Here is a 20,347-nt window from a genome sequence, read left to right as displayed (position 1 = left end):
ACAGGTGAACACTTTAGCAAAATATGAGTTAAGAGTATCCGCTATGTCCGCCTCTGCATAATTTATCACCCCACTATTATGCCCAATATATTCAATTTTCGCCTTGACTTTTACTGCTGAAGTATTGAAAAAAATCTCTTGGGGTCATTCTATCAGCAATATCCTTCTCAACCTGTCTTTTTGGCAAATCAAATTTCCCTCTTGACTGTAGCTGTCGTATTTTCATATGTCCCATGGTTAACATCATTATTTTTTCTTCTTTTGCTTATATGGCTGTCTTCTTCAATAATTTTTTATGTTTATCTTTATTCATCCACGTCATTGATCTATTGTTTTTATTGCTTCTCCCGACCTTGGATATGAACATTTTCTGCTCTGCATGTATTACCTCTTTAAATCGACCCCATCGTTTCTTAACTGACTCTACGCCAAGCAGCTTCTTCCAGTTTACCTTCTGAATTCTTTGCCACATCTGCACAAACTTTGCCTTTCTGAAGTTCAACTTAATGGCTTTGATTTTTACTGATACACTCTCCCAAAAAACTTGGAGACTAATAATGTTATGATCACTTGTTCCTAAAGGCACAACAACCACTGGACTCAAAATTCTTTCCAGACTGTCACAGAATCTAGACAGGCCTCCCCTGTTGTTGGTGCATTAACGTTCTGGGTCAAAAAGCAATAATTCATTAACTCAATAAATTCACTTTCCTGTAATCCATTAGTCACTGGGTCCTCCCACTCAATATTTGGGAAATTAAAGTCACCTATAACTGTAACATCACCCTCAGAACATGCTTTTCTAATATTGAGAGAGTTGTTTATTAAAGTCACTATCAGCATTGGGGGGGGGGGGGGAGTCTATAACATACATCCAATGTTATTCCTTTATCCTTATAACTTGCAATTTTCACCCAGATATCTTCACTGTCTCGATTCATCTCCTGTCGTAAGCAGCCTCGTGTTTAAATTCTCTCTTATGTATGTCTACTCCTCCACCTTTACAATCTTGCCTATCGTTCCAAAGTATATCCCTCAATACTATATTCATTGCCATCCTTTGCGGTCAGCCGGGTTTCAGTTATTGCTGTTATATCATATTTATATGCACTTGCATTTATTTAATTTTTTATTCTTCGCTTATTTTATGAATTTATACAGGCTATCCTGAGTCGATTACTGATGTTTTTCATCCTTACTCCAACCCATTTTTTATACTTGTGATTACTGCACAGACAGAACTCCCAAAGACATGGCTCATAAGAACAGTGAAAAGTATTGAAATCCAAACCTCCCACTTCCAAATCTATCTGACACCCAAACACCACCTATTGATATATGTTCCATTTTGCTATCAGCTATAACCACAAGAGATTCTGCAGGTGCTGGAAATCCACAGTAACACACACAGAAAATGCTGGAGGAACTCAGCAGGTCAGGCAGCGTCTATGGAGAGGAATAAACAGCTGACGCTTTGGGCCAAGGCCCTTCCCCAGGAGCTTTGACTCTATTCCTTTTTATAGATGGCGCCTGACTTGCTGAGCTCCTCCAACACTTCGTGTTTGTCGTAATCAACCGACCGCCTTTCAGAGTTGTGGTTTAACTTTTTTTTAAAAAAGTGCTGTTATTAGATCTTAGTTCATGGGAAATATTTACTGCATGTGAAAAGTAAACCTCATGTATATTCCAAACGAGCTTCAGATTTGATCAAGTTCAGGAGAGGAAGGTAACAGTCTGATCTCGATAGGAGCCAACTGCAGGGTGGGGCCAGGTACATTCAGCTGGGATCTGTCAGGCCACACTGACCCAGTCCCAGATGACTTACTTAGCAAGGGAGTTACTTTCAGAAACTTACAAGTTTCTTGTGTTTCATCCTTAAACAGATTACAATGGATTTGAAATCATTATGCATGAAGCGATGGTCAAATCAATGTGGAAATATTTGAGCATAACTAAGATTCAGACTAGCCATGGTAGCGTCAAATTTTAATGCTATGCCCTAGCCTCGTAATGAATCTCTCTCTGTCCATGGCCTTCAACATGGCTTGTATTGAGAAACTTAAACAAGATTTCGACCAGATATCTAGTATTCACATAACATTTTTTTCGGTTCATTCAACAACCAACTTTTCTACTGTAAGATTGAAAAAACAGTAACAGAAACCTTCACAAACACATTCCAGGCAGATAAGTTTTACTGAAAAATAAATCTTTACTTTAAAAAAAAGTTGGCTTCATCCTTTAAAGCTGCCTCAATATATTTTCACACCCGACTACAACTAGGAGTGGTAGTGGGAATCAGCTCCCGCTATCTATTAAATGCCCCCAATGGCGTACATCTCAAATAGTCTCTGATAATCAAGTCCAGCTCCTGGCCTTCATGTGTGGCTTAACTATTAAGCCCGGCAGAGCCGGTTCTACTAACGGAAGGGGCAAAGGTGGGTTGCTGGCACCTCAGAACCAGCCCCTTCAAGCAGACGGGGCTTGTCGGCTGCGGTCGGCAACTCATCAGAGAAAAGGACATTGCTGATCTCAAGCCTCCGCTGCCCTGTGGCTCTACCCACTCTTGGAGAAGGTTTCTGGAGTAAAACGAAGAAAAATCCGGAGCTGGAGTCCCTGAGGCGGACCTACATTGAGTTCAACGCTGACTGGCAACTCTTGGGATGCCGCTGGTGCCAAGCTGTATCGGTCTCTACCGTTCCTTTGGATTCATCATGGAGAGAGGGAGCTTGCTACGTGGCTTGCATACTGGCTGCGTATCACAGACAGCTGGGGTACAACACCCATGGGTGACCCCGACCAACAGCGGGCTCTATACATTTTGATCAGAACATTAAGACCAAAAGACATAGGAGCAGATTTGGGCCATTTGGCCCATCTAGTCTGTTCCACTATTCCATCGTGGTTGATTTATTACCCCGCTCTGCCTCATTTTCCTACATTCTCCCCAAATTCTTTGATGCCCTGACTAATCAAGAACTCAGCAACCTCCAAGTTCTGAATCCCCCACCCCCTGAATATTGTAGCAGAGCAGAGGTCATGTCTGATTCTATACTCATTCAAGTACTGAGCTAATCACTCCCCCCTCACCTCCCCCCAAGAGACACAACGTTGTCATCGCCAGTCAGGGCTCTGGTGAAGTCCTCTGTGCCCATCGTCCCACAGTGAACTCTCATTTTGCTTTCTGTGTGGAGGTCTGTAAGTGGGCAGCTCCCCCTCACAACCAAGACACTAAATTGGATGTGAAGTGCTTCACCTTGGCTACCCCGAGTCACTTGATGATAATCAAGGAGCTTTTAAAGGAGCAGTCCGATCTCCCTGCAGGCTGAGTCAGTGGAATGGAATGCAAATACCTTGTTAGCATTCATTTTGAGAGGACAGGTATATAAAAGCAAGGTGAGGCTTTATTAGACATTGGTCAGACCTCAGTTGGAGTATTGTGAGCAATTTTGGGCCTCTTATCTAAAAAATAATGTGCTGGCATTAGAGAGAGTACAAAGGAAGTTCGTGAGAACTGGTGCTGCAGTGCCCAAGACTTTTGGACAGGACTGTATTTGTCAACCTGGAGCGGACAGCGAGTCTGTAAACCCGACAGGAGCAAAGGATATTGAGAATGGTGAGCAACGGGAATTCTGCAGATGCTGGAAATTCAAGCAACACACATCAAAGTGAATGGCGAGGGTGGGGCACCACAGGAGGGGTATGGGGCAGGTGGCAGAGAAGGAGTGTCAGGTGCAGGGGGCGGGGGAGTGGCATGGGTGCAGACACAAAATTGCAAACAATTGGTTTATTAATCATTACAGAATGTCCCTCTGGTGCTTCCTGTTCCGTCCCCTCTCCCTTCCCCTTTTCCCAACCATGATTCCCCTCTCCCTGCCCCCTTCCCACTCTCAGTCCACAATAGAGACCCATATCAGAATCAGGTTTATCATCACTCACATATGTCATGAAATTCATTTGTTTTTGTGGCAGCAGTACAGTGCAATACATAAAATATACTCAGAATAAAGGATGCCCCACTAGAACAAAGACAAGGAGGATTTTCTTTAGCCAGAGGGTGGTGAATCTGTGGAATTCATTGCCACAGACAGCTGTGGAAACCACATCACTGGGTATATTTAAAACTGAGGTTAACAGGTCCTGATTAAGCGTCTTGGCCCAAAATGTTGACTGTTTATTCATTTCCACAGATGCTGCCTGACCTGCTGAGTTCCTCCAGCATTTTGTGTGTGTCGCTTTGGATTCTGTGCAATGGCCCAAGGGTTGGCTCACTTTTCCAGTGGGAGACCAGAACTGTGCCCTCTCACGTTCAGAAGAAAGAGACACCTCTGAAACCTCAAAATCCTTCCAGGCCTCAACATGCTGGACATGAGGAAGGTCTATTTTCTTCCGGCCGGAAGTCCAGAAACAGAAACCACAGTAACACTGAGAGGGAGAGTGTTCGAGGGCAAAGTACATTTATTATCAAAGTACGTGTACCAGACACAGCCTTGAGATTCATCTTCTTGCAGGTAGCCACAGAACAGAGAAACACAACTGAATCCAGGGGAAGATAACTATACCACAAAGACTGTCAAACATCCAATGTGTAAAAAAAAGAACAAGTCGTGCACACATAATCCACGGAACATGAACGACAGACTCCCCAAAGGCTCCGCAACAATGGAGCCAGTTCAGTGCCAAGGTGAGTGAAGCCCACACAGTGGTGAACATCTGGAACACTCTATCCCACAAATCCACCAAATTCTCTCCAGAGATGAACGGGTTTCTCGATATTAAAGGAATCAAGAGCTGTGGGATACTGCAGTAACTAAGGAGCTTCTGATGGAGCAGAATCCAAGAACTAAAAGGGCCCCCTATAAGAGTTCTCCACTAGATTTACTCTGCGTTGGCAGGTTCAACCCCAGCCGCTGTAAGTAAAGAGTGTGCATGCTCTCCCCATGTGACCACATGAATTTTCTGCAGTTTCCAAAGATGTAAAGGTTTGGGTTAGCAAATGGGGGCACACTATGTTGCCACCACTTGCAGGCTGCCCCCAGCACATCCTCAAACTCTGTTGATGTTGACCAAGGGCGTATTTCACTGTATGTGACAAATGAAGCTAAAGAGCACTTTAATCTTTTATTATGTCTAAAAAAAGAACTTCTCAATCCATCTGTGATCTACCGTCTCAGTTCAGGTAACACACAGGGAAAATAATGGTAGCGGGAAAAATTGTAAGAGAAATGAACAGAAACCTGTTCATAGACAAGTGTTTAACCCTTTCATTAACTCAAGAAAAACAGGAACATTCCCTATTCATTTATACCTCCGGATCAATAGGTTTGGGTTAAAGCCCACCCGACAAATTCATGAACAGAAATCTAGGTAAACGCTCCATGGGCCACTCCCCAAATCATTCATTACGTTCACTAAGGTGGATGTATAAAAGCTGAACAGTACCATTCCCAAGAAGAACAGAGAAATATCCAGAATCCTGGCCAATAACCCATCTCCCAGCGCCCTGACCTTCATGACACCACTATCTGCTGTAGCCTTCCCTCTGCAACACTTGCCACCCTTTTAAAGCACTTCGCTTTGAGATACCTGATAGGCGCTAGAGAAATGAAAGTCTTACATTCCCTTGATAACGAGGAAGGGTCGGGGCAGTGGATTTTAACAACAAGATAACCATTATCCGGTACTGAGTGCACAACGTGCTGGTTCTACTCACTGAGCCATGGTGAAGCCTCGCCTGGCGCTGCCCGAATCTGATTCCCCCCCCCCCCACACCTCTCTCTGTATCACTGTCAGCCCCCGCCTCCTATTGGTCAGCGCCCGATTGCTACATCGCGTTCTTTGCGGCGACGTTCTCTGATTGGCCTAACCCGCGTGTCAGTCAGGGCGGCTGGGCGGGACGGGAGCGGCTGGAAGGGGAGAGCAGATGATCGGCGGATTGCGGGTGGGAGAGGGGTGGCCGCCGGCGGGCGTTTGAAATGCCCCGCACGGAGGGAGGTCATTGAATGGAGCTGAGGGCGGCTCCGACAGCGAGGGTGAGAGCCTGAGGAGGCCGGCTGAGGGCCGAGCATCGACTCAGTCTTTGCTCCTTTGCTCTGGACGGGTAACCAAGTGCGGCCGCATCAATTTCCTGCAAGTCAACATGACTCTGCAGTTTGTGCAGGAACAAGACTCTGAAATGAGGTTTTACATTCCTCTTACACCTCCCAGGACATCCCGTGGCGACGTTTTTTCGTAATAGCATCAAAAAGCAAGCTCCCCGGAAACGACATTGGTATTGGAACGGGCTTATCATTGCCGAGATAGAATGGATAGTTTTCCTGCACCCTGGTCAGACATTAATTACAGGAAGGCAGTAACAGCCTGCCGAATGTAGTGTTAGGTTTAAGGGAAAGAAATAAGTGCAGGCAGACAAATAAATTCCAATGGTCACCATGAGGTAGACTGGGAGATCTATTGTCACATTACATCTGAAAACCGGGAAGACATTGCACTCGATACACCTGGAGGAAAGCTGATCAAGAGGGAATTGCGCTGCAGACTGAGAATCGGGTTTAATATCCACACACAATGCTGGAGGAACTCAGCAGGCCGGGCAGCATACGCAGTGGGACTGGTCTCTTTTCCATAGATGCTGCCTGGCCTGCTGAGTTCCTCCAGCATTTTGTGCATGTTCATGGTGTTGTGTTTTTAATATTTCTGTGATATTTGAGCAATCTTGTAAATACATTGCTTGATGAACCAATCCTGTTCGTTTCGTTTGTTTGTTGTGTGCCGAACGGGTATGACGAGGGCGATCATGGTCTTTCCATTGACCATGATTGTTCTTGGCAAATTTTCTACATAAGTGGTTTGTTCTAGGCAGCGTCTTTATGAGATGGGGGACCCCAGCCATCATCAATACTCTTCAGAGATTGTCTGCCTGGCACCAGGACTTGTGATGTACACCAGCTGCTCCCATGGGTTCATATGACCCTGATGGGAGGGGGGCGGGCTAAACAGTTGCGACACCTTGCCCAAAGGTGACCTACAGTTTAGCAGAGGGAAGGAGCACCTTACACCTCCTTCGGTAGAGACGTATCTCCACCCCCCCCATCCACTTGTTCATTTAAATAATTCATTTCGGGTTACATGTATAAATACGTGAATTGCCTACATCATCACGCTACCACGTGATGTGCATGCACCTCGCTTAAAGTAAATTCGAAGTTAGAGTCACATTTTGGACTTCTGTGTCTTCCTTTGACTTAGTTTAATATTTTAAAGCTACAAAGCATAAGACTCAGTTTTGTTGTCCATTTGGGAATCTGATGGCGGAGGGGAAGAAGTGCAGAGAGTGTGTCTTCAGGCTCTGTACCTCCGCCCTAATGGTAGCAATGAGAAAAGGGCGTGTCTTGGGTGATGGCATGAGGGTGAGCTCCACAGTGCCACAGGGAATAAGCGACAGCAATGGAAGGAGGGTCTGAACAACCGAAAGATCCAATATTAACCACAGCCACCACTTACTCGTGTCCACACTGTACCAGAATATGTGGATCCCAGATCAGCCTCTACAGACACCTGAGGTCCCACCAATAGACAACCCCTATGGCCACCTGAGGTCCCACCAATAGACAACCCCTACGGCCACCTGAGGACCCACCAATAGACAATCCCTACGGCCACCTGAGGGCCACCAATAGACAACCCCTATGGCCACCTGAGGTCCCACCAATAGACAACCCCTACGGCCACCTGAGGACCCACCAATAGACAACCCCTACGGCCACCTGGGGTCTTGACAATAGGCAGCCCCTTTGGAGAACAGCACATTCAACTCAAATGATCACACTATCTCTTCTACTTAGTGAAAAACAGTTTTGCTTGTCACTCACACAGATCATTCCACATTTAAGTACGCTGGTGTAGGACAAAGAGAAAAGCAAAAACAGCGTACAAAATGCTGAAGGAACTCAGCAGATCAGGCAGCAACAATGGAGGGGAGTAAACAGCCAATGTTTTGGGCCGTGACCCTTCACCTGGATGGGAAAGGGAGGGTGAAGAGGCCAGAATAAAAGGCTGGGGGGGGGGGGAGAAGAGGGAGGAATACCAGCTGGTAGGTGGTAGGTGAAGCCGGGCGAGGCAGAGATGGGTGAGTGGAGGAAGGAGGGGATGAGGGAGCAAAATATGCTGTTACAGTGCAACACACAAAATGCTGGAGAAACTCAGCAGGTCAGGCAATATCTCTGGAGGGGAATAAACTGTCGACGTTTCTGGCCGGGAGCCTTGGGTAATTCCTAAAGAGTGAAGATTGTAACGTGTAGCGAGGGTAGATCCAGTAATTAGATGACAGCGCCATCGTGCGGTAGATGGAGTTCAGTTTTATTTGTTCAAGAGTAGAAGTGGTCCTTCAGTACGTTTTCAGGGTTTTATATCTTCTGCCCGAAAGGAAGGGGAGAAGGTTGGGGGGAGAGTTCATTTTTTGTGTATCAGAAATCAGTTCAAGCGCCTGAGAGCAGCGAGATAGAAGCTGTCCTTTAAGTCTGACGGTACGTGCTCTCGGGCTTTTGGATGATCTGCCCGATGGGAGAGGGGAGAAGAGAGAATGTCTGGGGTGGGGGGGGGGTCTTTGTTGTATTAGGCTGATTTTTATGGAGGAAGTTTGACTCGTGCGATGCACGTTGAGTGATAATGATTGAGGTATAAATAGAGGGTAAATCACCGGGCCCAACTTTGCATTTCAAGTCATACCTGAGAGAGTATTTTACAACAGTGGCTCTGGAAGTGCAGCACTCCCTCTGTCCTGCGCTGGGTGTTTTCTCAGCCCAGTACTGCTAGGGTTGGGCCATTAAACTCTACTCAGTGTGCAAAGCCTACTTCTCCTGAATGAAAATTAATAAAAAGCCAATGATTCTGGGAAATATTGATTTATTGCAAGATTAATATTAAAGATTAGTTTTATTTTAAAGTTCAAAATAAATTTTATTATCAAGTACGTACAATCTTGAGATTCTATTTTCTTGTTAGCATTCTCAATAAATGCATAGAATAATCATAACAGAATCAAAGGACCAATGGTGATAACTATTCAACTTTACCTGCCCAATCATTGAAATGTTCCCACCACCAATGGACTCACTTTCAAGGACCCTTCATCTCACGTTCTTGATATTTATTGCATTTTTATTTATTATTTCTTTTTGTATTTGCAGAGTTTGTTGTCTTCTGCACACTGGTTGAATGCTCAAGCTGGGAAGTCTTTAATTCTGTTATGGTTATTATTCCATAGATATATTGAGAATTCCCACAAGAAAATGAATCTCAGAATTGTACGGTGACATATGTGCTTTGATAATACATTAACTTTGAACTGAATAAAGGGTCAACATTTCAGCTGGTCTTGCTGAAGGGTCTCAGTCTGAAACTTCAACTCTTTGTCCCTCTCCATAGATGCTGCCTGACCTGCTGAGTTCCTCCAGCATTTTGTGTGTGTTGCTCAGGATTTCCAGCATCGGCAGAATCTCGTGTTTATCAGAATCAGGTTTAATATCACCGGCATGTAATCTTGAAATTTGTTAACTTTGTGTCAGCAGTGCAATGCAATACATAATAAGAGAAAAAACTGAATTACAGTAATATATATTAAATAGTTAAATTAAATAAGTAATGCAAAAATAAGGAAAAAAGTAGGTAGTGTTAACGTTTTCTCTGCAGTGTTTTGGACTAGGCAAAAGTGCTGGGATCTGTATGTGATTAAAGTGCTGAATTCACAGCTTGACAACCTTTCCCAATTCCAACTAGATGTGGTGCAACAGTCAAAGATCTAGTTTGCTGCCAAGATGCTGTCTTTATGGGGTACTTGAGTACATCAGCTTGATGGATACGCAGATACGGTACAGAGAGTGTTACCATGGGAGACTGAAATTAATTTCCACTGCTTGATCACATTTTACACACGCTCGGGAAGAGCAGTGAGTTCTCGTTTAATTTTAGTGCTTATTTTCTAACCAACACTAAAATCCCATTTTTTAAAAAAAGCAAACTTGTATGGGTTGAGCAGGATCTGTGGGAGTTGGGGGTAGATGGAATTGTTGGTGTTCAAGGTTACCACCCTGTATCAAGACAACAATCCCAGTCACTGGCTTCTTTCCTGTGTTTTTTTTTTCCCAACTTGTTTCACAGCTCCCACAAGTATTCCTCTGGAGTACTCACCAGGTAACTAGAGGCAGAATGGTTTGTAGAGGTTAGCATAACTGGACCAGACGGCATGTCTTATGAGGATAGGTTGAGTGAGATTGGGCTTTTCTCTTTAGAGTGGAGGATGACAGGTGACTTGATAGAGGTGTACAAGAGGGCACAATTTTAAGGTGGTTAGAGGAGAGCTTAGAGGCAAGTTCTTTACACAATGGCAGAGGCAGATACATTAAGGGCATCTGAGACACACGAATGACAGAAAAATGGAGGGTTATATAGGAGGGAAGGGTTAGATTGCATTTACAGAGTAGGTTAAAGGGTTGGCACAACATCGTGAGCTTAAGTGACTGTAGTTTGCTGAAATGTTCTACGTTCAAATAATGCTTTACAGCGCCAGCGATTGGGGTGTAGTTTCCACCGCTGTCTGATAAGGAGTTTTTACGTTCTTCCCACGACCACGTGCGTTTTCTTCCATAGTCAATGTACATGTGATAAATAAAGCTAATCCTAAAACCTTACTGTCAAAGATAATTTGGCTTGATGTGTACTGGGAATAGTCAGTCATTAAGGACTCTCTCCCCCCACCATCACCCAGGACATGCCCTCTTCTCATTGATACTATCAGGGAGGAGGTAGAAGGCTTCTTCCCCTCTGCTGTTAGATTTTGGAATGGACAATGAACCCATGAACACTACTTCACTACATTCTTTCTCTTTTTGCACTACTTACTTATCTTTTTAAATAAATACATACTGTATTTAGAGTTTTATTGTGTGTTGAGGACTGCTGCTGGACAATAGCAAATTTCGCAACATATGCAAGTGATGCTAAACCAAGAACGTGAAAGCAACACACACAGAATGCTGGAGGAACTCGGCAGGCCAAGCGGCACCCACAGAGAAGAGTAAACAGTTGATGTTTCAGATTGAGACCCTTCATCAGGACTGGAAAGGAAGGCGAGAAGTCAAGAGTAAGAAAGTGGAGGGAGGGGAGGGAGAAGTACAAGGTGGTAGGTGATGGGTGAAACAGGGAGGGGGAAGGAGGTGAAGTAAAGAGCTGGGAAGTTGATCGGTGAAAGCGATAAAGGGCTGGAGAAGGGGGAATCTGATGGGATAGAACAGAAGACCATGGAAGAAAGGGAAGGGAACTATGTAAATAGAACAACACACATAAAAATTGCTGGTGAACGCAGCAGGCCAGGCAGCAACTCTAGGAAGAGGTACAGTCAATGTTTCGGGCCGAGACCCTTCGTCAGGACTAACCAAAAGAAGAGCTAGTAAGAGATTTGAAAGTGGGAGGGGGAGGGGGAGATCCAAAATGACAGGAGAAGTCAGGAGGGGGAGGGATGGAGCCAAGAGCTGGACAGTTGATGTGGCCTTCTATATATTGGCGAGACCCGACGCAGACTGGGAGATCGTTTCGCTGAACACCTACGCTCTGTCCGCCAGAGAAAGCAAGATCTCCCAGTGGCCACACATTTTAATTCCACGTCCCATTCCCATTCTGATATGTCTATCCACAGCCTCCTCTACTGTCAGGATGAAGGAACAACACCTTATATTCCATCTGGGTAGCCTCCAACCTGATGGCATGAACATTGACTTCTCAAACTTCTGCTAATGCCCCACCTCCCCCTCATATTCCATCCGTTAATTATTTATATACACACTTTCTTTTTCTCTCCTTTTTCTCCCTCTGTCCCTCTCACTATACCCCTTGCCCATCCTCTGGGTTTTCCCCCCCTCCCCTTTTCCTTCTCCCTGGGCCTCCTGTCCCATGATCCTCTCGTATCCCCTTTTGCCATCACCTGTCCAGCTCTTGGCTCCATCCCTCCCCCTCCTGTCTTCTCCTATCATTTTGGATCTCCCCTCCCCCTCCCACTTTCAAATCTCTTACTAGCTCTTCCTTCAGTTAGTCCTGACGAAGGGTCTCGGCCTGAAACATCAACTGTACCTCTTCCTAGAGATGCTGCCTGGCCTGAGGTGTTCACCAGCAACTTTCATGTGTGTTGCTTGAAATTCCAGCATCTGCAGATTTCCTCGTGTTTGCATATGTAAATAGAAATTATTTTATCAATTAAAATATGACTATTACTTGAAGTACTCTTTAGAGCGTCTGCTGACATCATGCATGGATGTGGTATAAATAAAAAGGCAAGTTTATATTTGGTTTTCTCTAGTTGTACCTTTATTGTTGCTTCATTCACTGAACAGTTCAGAGGTCCTGGTTACCATACACAGAATTAGATATCCGCTTTACACGGTCTATGCTATACAGCAAATGGATTATAATTAGTACAAATACATGAAATATTTACATTTTATACCTCAAGCTTGGTTCAACATATATTTACAAAATAAAATTATGAATGTGTAGCCACCCTTATGAAGTATAATAAATAATATACAGTGTTGATGAAGGGCCAGGTGTTGATAGGAAGCACAATAAATCAATTTGAACTAAAATATTATCTTGAGCTACAATGGATTGTGGTTAACCAGCCACAACAGACTAAAGTTAGAAATTAATAAAATACACACAGGTAACCTGATTACCAGCACATTCAGTAAACCTACGAACAGCAGCTATGATACCTTTCCTTTCGGTGACCATTCTCTCTCTCGCTTTGTTCTGAGGGAGATTGTGCAACTCACTTAAATTGCATTTCAAGTTAATATTTAAAAAAAAAACGATAATCAACTAAATAATTTCTTCTCTGCGCGACTTCCAGTAAACAAGTATTGTCGAAGTGGTCTGAACAGCTACCGTTTAGCTGAAATATTAATAGAGGTCTGACGGCTCATTTACAACTTAAAAAAAATTAAAATACACCAAAATATTTACTGTATGGTGCTAACTTGCAAAATGATAACCAGAAAAGTTCAAAAGCCAATTGTTAGAATTCCATAGCTTTTTTTTTCCTTTGAGCTGTTTCCTATTCAGTCACAGAACCCAAGTGACTGTCTATGTTCCACCCCAAGGTGCAGAATGGTGTGAGAGTACACAGTATCCCACAACAATTTTCAGTCTTTTCTGTAACATACATCCTTAAAACGTGTGCAATTTACTGCAAACAATTCATAAAAAGATAAAACAGTGCACCAGCTAAATATTACACAGAACATAATTAAACTGGGAGGGGCAGCTGGAAGGATATCTTTGCTCTGATAAAACCTGGATGCATCTTTAAAGGTGTGAACAGATTTGGGTCTCCCCAATGAAACTGGATTTTCAACTTGAACTACAATGTTGCAATGCTAATAAGGTGTGATTATAAATATCTGTCTGACCTGGAACAGAAGGATTTCTCTTGCACTTTTTTTTAATAAAATAGACATAATCAGGTCTTCCTTTAACATTCTACCTGCCTTCCTTTTCTTATCGTCATTATATGCAGCCTAAATGTATTGCACTGGTTTGAAAATCTACAGTTGCTTAGTGCATAGAAATCATTCAGTCTGATTCTACAGGCATAGAAACATTAACTGGCCAACAGAGGTTCATTAATATTTCTGCGAATCAACCTTTTCATTACCCATGCTCCAGAGGTTGGCTGGCCTCTAGCACGGCGTCTTTCACCGAATGCTCTGTAAACTGGCTAGCTTCAGGCACTCAATGAACTGCATCGATAAAACAAAGTTACTGAGCCAAGTTTGCTTCTTCCATACCAACATCCACATAATGTTGTATCTTCAGAATCCTACACAGATAATGCCTGGGTTTCATCTCCTAAGTTACAGAGAAAGGTTGAACAAGTGAGGTCTTTATTCTTTGGAGCGTAGAAGGTTGAGGGGGGACTTGATAGAGGTATTTAAAATTATGAGGGGGATAGATAGAATTGACGTGGATAGGCTTTTTCCATTGAGAGTGGGGGAGATTCAAACAAGAGGACATGAGTTGAGAGTTAAAGGGCAAAAGTTCAGGGGTAACTTCTTTACTCAGAGAGTGGTAGCTGTGTGGAATGAGCTTCCAGCAGAAGTGGTTGAGGCAGGTTCAATGTTGTCGTTTAAAGTTAAATCAGACCGCTTTATGGACAGGAAAGGAATGGAGGGTTATGGGCTGAGTGCGGGTCGGTGGGACTAGGTGAGAGTAAGAGTTTGGCATGGACTAGAAGAGTCGAGATAGCCTGTTTCCGTGCTGTAATTGTTATATGGTTATAATAAGCAGGGGTGGGTATCATTCTATAGCCAAACATTTGAGTGGAAATATTAATGAACATATTTCATCATTTTGTTTTGTGCTATCTGTTAAACATTGGAGGTTTTAATGTGAAAACTACCAGTTCTTTTTCGAGACTTGAATACTCTTAATGCAAGTTGGAAGGAAATAAATCTGTGGTAATTTTTTAAACAAAGATACTGCAAAATACATTAAAACAGATAAATTTTAACAGTAAAATGATGGCTTTTGTTGACAATGGACCTGGGACATTAGGTGTAATAAACTGTTTAATAGGTTTGATTCCTCACACAGTGACCTTGAGCTCTTTGACCTTTGCACCGGTGACTTCATGGTCTGTAGGTTTGCTGGCCTCAGTCATGCCCTCTGTTCTTTTAAGCAGGTTTTTACAGCTTAGAATTAGAATGCTCAAGGCCAGTTAAACATAAAGTTTAGTATCAGGTATTCAAAGGAAAGGAGAACATTCTTATGTCATTTATAATACAGCTGATCTTGTACATAAGCAAATTGCTGCTTGAATTAATCCCACTTATGCTCCAAAAATCCTGTTTCTCCATTTTATTTTTGCTTAAAAAAACACAAATATAGTCTCCTTCTGAGTCATTTGTGTCTTATGATTCATGGTTCAATTAGATATCTACAAGGAAGGTGCATTAAGGTTATTCAGTACAGAGACAGCACAAATGATTTGTCCATACTCATGAATTATGCTCCATCTGGAAGAAGTGATGGATTTGCATATTTAATATTTGATCCACTAGGTTTATATTTCATTACTTATTTCATATTAATCAAGCTGTACGAGTAATTGAAACCCAGATGCATTTACAGTAATTAAATAAATGTACTTAACTTAAACTTCCCTATTATGCATTGTTTTTATTACAAATTACAAATTCAACTTTAAAAAAAAAGCTGTCGTTACAGATAAAATCAAGCTAGGATATAGGGAATGGGGACCTTATTAAGGATCAGAAATCCAGTTTCAAGATTAAAATTGCTTCTCAGATATTCAGAGCAAAGACCAAACCTTCTTGAAGTCATCTCATAACAGAGAAAAAAACATGAAAATCAAACACCAGTCAATTGCTGCCATCTAATTCCTAATCGACTCGCCAAACCCACATTCATCCTGGTAACTCCAGCAATTCAAAGAGGGCTCCCTCCCCCCATAAATGTCTGACAAATCCCCTTCATTTCTACTCAACTAATTCAGTACTGACCAGCAATTAAAGCAGCTTACAGTCTCTAGGTAACTGTTTTATGAAAATTCCAGTCAATATCACTACCAGGATCCCTTTTGGTCAAACTTTATTATGGAAATTATGACCTTTAGTAATTTTCAAAGAAAAAGTGCATGTTTACTGTCTGATAATCAGCAGTGATGGTCTGTTAACTGAACCTGACCATAAATTCTCTACAGTGTCCTGTGCCTATGTCTGTGTCTTTAGTGGGAAAGTGTTAGTGATACATGAAGCATTTGTATGTGATTGATTCTATTTCCTCATCTGAGAGCTTTAAAAGGAAGTTTGACGATGAACTGAGGGCTGTTGAAGCTGCCTGGGGAAGCCAGTGTTAATTTGATGAACCAGTTATGCTTCATTCCTGCAACAGTTCGGCAGGCACGACATCATAGCCAAACACACCCTGAATGTTTTTCCAATTTTAAAAAAATCTACATTCTTGTGTAGCTTGCTGCTTTCACTTCCTTCATTACAGATTCCATTCGCCAATACCTTCACAAGCAATGAAGTCTCTTCAGACAGCATTTGATGTAGTTGACCTGCAGCTAAGCAGATTGATGGGATTTCTTTAGGTGATGCGTTAAAGGGGACAAACACAAGAGGATTTGAGAAAGACTGATGTGCAAATGCCTTTAAATGGCTGTGCTCAGCTTGTCATATACCGGGTTAGGCTGGAGGCAAGAGACTCTTCAGCAGAGACTTCGAGGATGCTTCATTGACTGCAGAGCCACAAAACAGATTGTGAGAATTAAGTATAAAAAATATGAATGTATAAATACAGGGGAAAAATATGAAATGAAATCTCCTACCAGCCAAACTGTCAAGATTGCCCAATGCCTGGTGCCTGCGAGTCCACTAGAGGGCCTGCCCTGGGGCACGAGGCCTGTCTGTGTTTGTGAGCGGGGTGGGAGAGAGGAAAGGGGCCTGTTTGTTTTGCTGTTGTTGTTATTGCTTGTGTTGTTCTATTTACGTGATGCTGAACATTGTGGGCGTGCCCTGTCGGTGCCACTTGCAGGCTGCCCCCAGCACATCCTTGGGTTGTGATGGTTGTTAATGGAAACACCCCACTTCACTGTGCGTGATAAACACGTGAATGTGAAATCTGAAGACTGCAACACTCTGAAGAGTATCTCCTGACATTTCAAAGCCCAGATGGTAGAACTCATCCTGTATATAACTTGCTATAAGCTCTGTCGGGTGGCCCCAGGCACAAATATGCACCTATAAAATCACCCTAATTTTTTTTTACACTGCTATTTTCTAACGACCCTCTTCCTTTCAAAGCAGCAGCTTTACCTGCAAGTGATCCAGTAGAGAAAAGGTCAGGAGTGAGTAAACTCCTGAATGTGACCTAACTTTGTTCCAGGAACTTCTGGTTAAATGTGAGAACAGAATGCAGCTCTATAAAACCCTGGTTCGACCACACTTGGAATATTGTGTTCAGTTGCCTCATCATGGGAAAGATGTGGAAGCTTCAGAGCGCAGGGCACTGGAGATCTACCAGGACGTTGCCTGGATTAGAGAGCATGTTTTATGAGGGAAGGTTGAATGACCTAGGGCTTTTCAATTTGGAGCGAAGGAGAATGAGAGGTGTGCAAGATGAGGCATAGATCGAGTGGACAGACAAGAGCCTTTATCCCCAGGGCAGAAACGACTAACACCAGAGGTATTAAGGTGCTTGGAGGAAAGTGTAGGGGGATGTCAGAGGTAGGTTTTTTTTTATATACACAGAGTGTGGTGGTGCCTGGAACATACCGGGGTGGTGGTAGAGGCAGGTACTTTAGGGGCATTTTAGAGACTCCTGGATGATAGAAGAATGGAGGGTTATGTGGGAGGGAAGAGTTGGATTGATCTTGGAGTAGGGTAAAAGATCGGCACATCGTGGGCTTGGAGGGCTGCAGTGTTCTATGAATCTATAAAAACAAAATACAGCTTGCTGCGTGATTTGTAGAAACATTTTCAGTTCTCCATCTGGCAAGGACGCCGGCTATTTTAAGACACTACACCCAATCTGTGAAGACCACCCTCCGAAGAACTGTTCCTCACCAAAACACAGGCATCTTGTTGCTCGGGAAGCTGAGAATCACATGCATCGCTGGTCCAGTCTTGCTACTGCATAAAGAGGGGCCAATGGTGAACTTTGGTAGGGCAGATGCGCACTCGAGGAGAGAGAACTGACAAGGGAAAAGAGCGCCGAGATACTGCAGCACCTGGGTAAAACGGTGTCGAATTCCAATTGCTTTCCCAAATGGTTCCTGCTCTTGTTCTGTTAACATTATGTGCTAGCGAATTCACCACTCCGCCGTGTAAATCTGCTTGCGCTCTCTCCAATGTAGTATGTTCAGAATGAGTTTCAGCCTAGACCCAGCAATTCTGCAACGTTCACAGCTGCCAACATTCCAGAATACCGGAGATTAGGAAGCATTATATGCCAGAACACACACAGCGTCCCTAAAATACCACCCAGCAGACACCAGTCTCCCTGTCTCTCATGTAACTGCCAGAACCCTGTAGCCAGTTGCGGTTATCATGCAGTCACACCTCAAGGGCTGCAGTTCGATAGGTAGCAGAGACAAGGACATCCTACAGACATGAGGGAAAAAGCAGGAGTGAAGAAAGGTGGTTAATCGTGCACGGACTTAACTATTTTACAACATGCTACTACCAGATTCGGAATGGAGGTAAAACGAAAAGCATTTTGTTAACCGGAAAATAAAAAAGGCGCTTAGACAGAGTATTAAGCCACAGATCTACATGTACAAGAGAAATGCTCAGGATTCACTAAGGTTAAGAGCAACACTTGAATGTTCAGAAGGCAAGTCAGAATAACTACGTCATTTCCTGCTCTCTGCCGAAGGCTTCCCTTCACATTGTTGGTTGCCCTGAACGTCTTCGAGCGAGTTTTGACCTATAAAGGAAAGCAAAAGTTAATACATTCATTAAATTTATGAAGGCATTGATCAATACCAAAATTAAAGGAAAAAAAAACAACTATTTGCATGTATAGAGTTCTATTAATGCCACAAAACATACTGAGGCACTTTCAGCAAGTTTAGGAGATTAACTATGATGATGTTGCGTACGTTTGCTCTGTCCGCACCAAGGCAGGACCACCCATTTTACTTATACTCCCCAGTTCCATTCTGACACGTTGGTCTATGGCAGTGATTTCCAACCTGGGGTCCACAGACCCTTTGGTTAATAGTAAGGCTCCATGACATACAAGAGGTTGGAAACGCCTGGTCAACGGCCTCCTCTTTCGCTACAATGGTCTTTCTCAGGTTGGAAGAGCAATGCCTCAAATTCTGCCTGGATCACCTCCAACCTGGTGCATACACATCAATTACTTTAATTTTCCTGTAATTTCTCCCCCTCCCCCCTTTTCCATTCCCCATTCTGGCTCCCCTCCTGTCCTTTCCTTTCCCTTTTAAATATAACCAATGACTTGGATTCCACAGCCATCCGTGGCAATAAAATACACAGATTCAGCACCCTCTGACTAAAGAAATTCCCCTTCATCTCCGATCTAAAGGGACAACCTTCTATACTGAGTCTGTGCCCTCTGGTCTTAGACTCCCCTGCTATAGGAAACAACCTCTCCCCATCCACTCTAGACCTTTCAATGTACTTAAAATGTTTCAAAGACATCCCCCACCCACACATATCCTTCTAACTCTAGTTTATTCTATTAACTGCAGTTATTTTCTATTAAAAGCCAAAGGCACTTCTTGTTCCAGGCACCAGGATCTGCACTATTTGTTCACTTCTTTGAACATGTTATGTCAGTAATGAGTAAGCCAAATGCCAAACCGTTATAATTTCTCTACAATTGGAGGAGGGCTTATCACAGCTTTCTATAGATAATTTAATGACAGGTCTTACTGTGAATGGATTTTTTGTTTCAGTGGTTCCACACCAGTAGCCTGCTTCAGTATCTTTAAATTCCTCGGTGTTATCATTTCGGAGGACCTGAACTGGGCCCAGCAAGTTAGACGCAATTACGAAGAAAGTTCGGCAGCACCTCTCCTTCCTTTGGAGTTTGTGAAGGTTTGACATGGTATTTAACTTTGATAAACTTCAAGTGGAGAGTATATTGACTGGCTGCATCACCTCCTGGTACGGAAACACCAATGCCCTTGAATGGAAAACCCTACAACAAGTAGTAGAGATGGCCCAGTCCATCACAGGTAAAACCCTCCCCACCACTGAGCACATCTACATGAAATGCTGTCACTGGAAAGCAGCATCCATCATCAGGGACCCCCACCACCCAGGACATGCTCTCGCCTCACCGCTGCCGTCAGGAAAAAGGTACAGGAGCCTCAAGACTCACACCACCAGGTTCAGGAACAGTTATTACTCCTCAACCATCAGGCTCTTGAACCAGAGGGGAAAACTTCACTCAACTTCACCAGCATTTCAACATCATTGAAATGTTCTCACTTTCAAAGACTCGTCATCCCATTTTCTTTAAATTTATTTATTTGTTGTTTTTCTTTTTTTGTACTTGCACAGCTTGTTGTCTTTTGCACAGTGGCTGAGAGCCCAAGTTGGGGCGGTCTTTCATTGATTCTATTATGGATGTATTGAGTATGCCCGCAAGAAAATTAATCTCTGGGTTGTATATGGTGACATATATGTACTTTGATAATAAATTTAGTTTGAGCTTTTTGAAACACAGAGAAAGTTACAGCATATGAACCCAAGTCCATATGGGCTAATCCTGGAGATGTTGCTCAGTGATTGCAAAAATA

The 20,347-nt window shown here is 43.3% G+C and overlaps 2 protein-coding genes across 10 annotated transcripts in view; both read right to left on the bottom strand.

Moving 5' to 3' along the window:
- pgd (phosphogluconate dehydrogenase) overlaps positions 1-5,759 on the bottom strand; it is a 42,751-nt gene extending 36,992 nt beyond the window's left edge. The window contains exon 1 of the mRNA XM_063033358.1: positions 5,714-5,759. Coding sequence (XP_062889428.1) covers positions 5,714-5,721 — 8 coding nt within the window. The 5' untranslated portion in view covers positions 5,722-5,759. The remainder of the gene's footprint in view (positions 1-5,713) is intronic.
- A 6,395-nt stretch (positions 5,760-12,154) lies between these two features.
- Positions 12,155-20,347, bottom strand: part of kif1b (kinesin family member 1B) — a 275,068-nt gene continuing 266,875 nt past the window's right edge. For 5 of the 9 annotated variants that reach the window (XM_063033353.1, XM_063033354.1, XM_063033351.1 and 2 more), the window contains one exon: positions 12,156-18,501. In XM_063033353.1, the coding sequence (XP_062889423.1) occupies positions 18,459-18,501 (43 nt within the window). In that variant the 3' untranslated portion in view covers positions 12,156-18,458. Of the gene's footprint in view, positions 18,502-20,347 lie in introns of all 9 variants that reach the window. The other 4 variants (XM_063033346.1, XM_063033349.1, XM_063033347.1 and 1 more) reach the window with 1 other exon arrangement.

This window comes from Mobula hypostoma, chromosome 25 (genome assembly GCF_963921235.1).
Source record: "Mobula hypostoma chromosome 25, sMobHyp1.1, whole genome shotgun sequence".
In the NCBI taxonomy this organism is placed as follows: Eukaryota; Metazoa; Chordata; class Chondrichthyes; order Myliobatiformes; family Myliobatidae; genus Mobula; species Mobula hypostoma.
The sequence above is the reverse complement of the archived record's forward strand: the minus strand, read 5'-3'. Positions and strand labels throughout refer to the sequence as shown.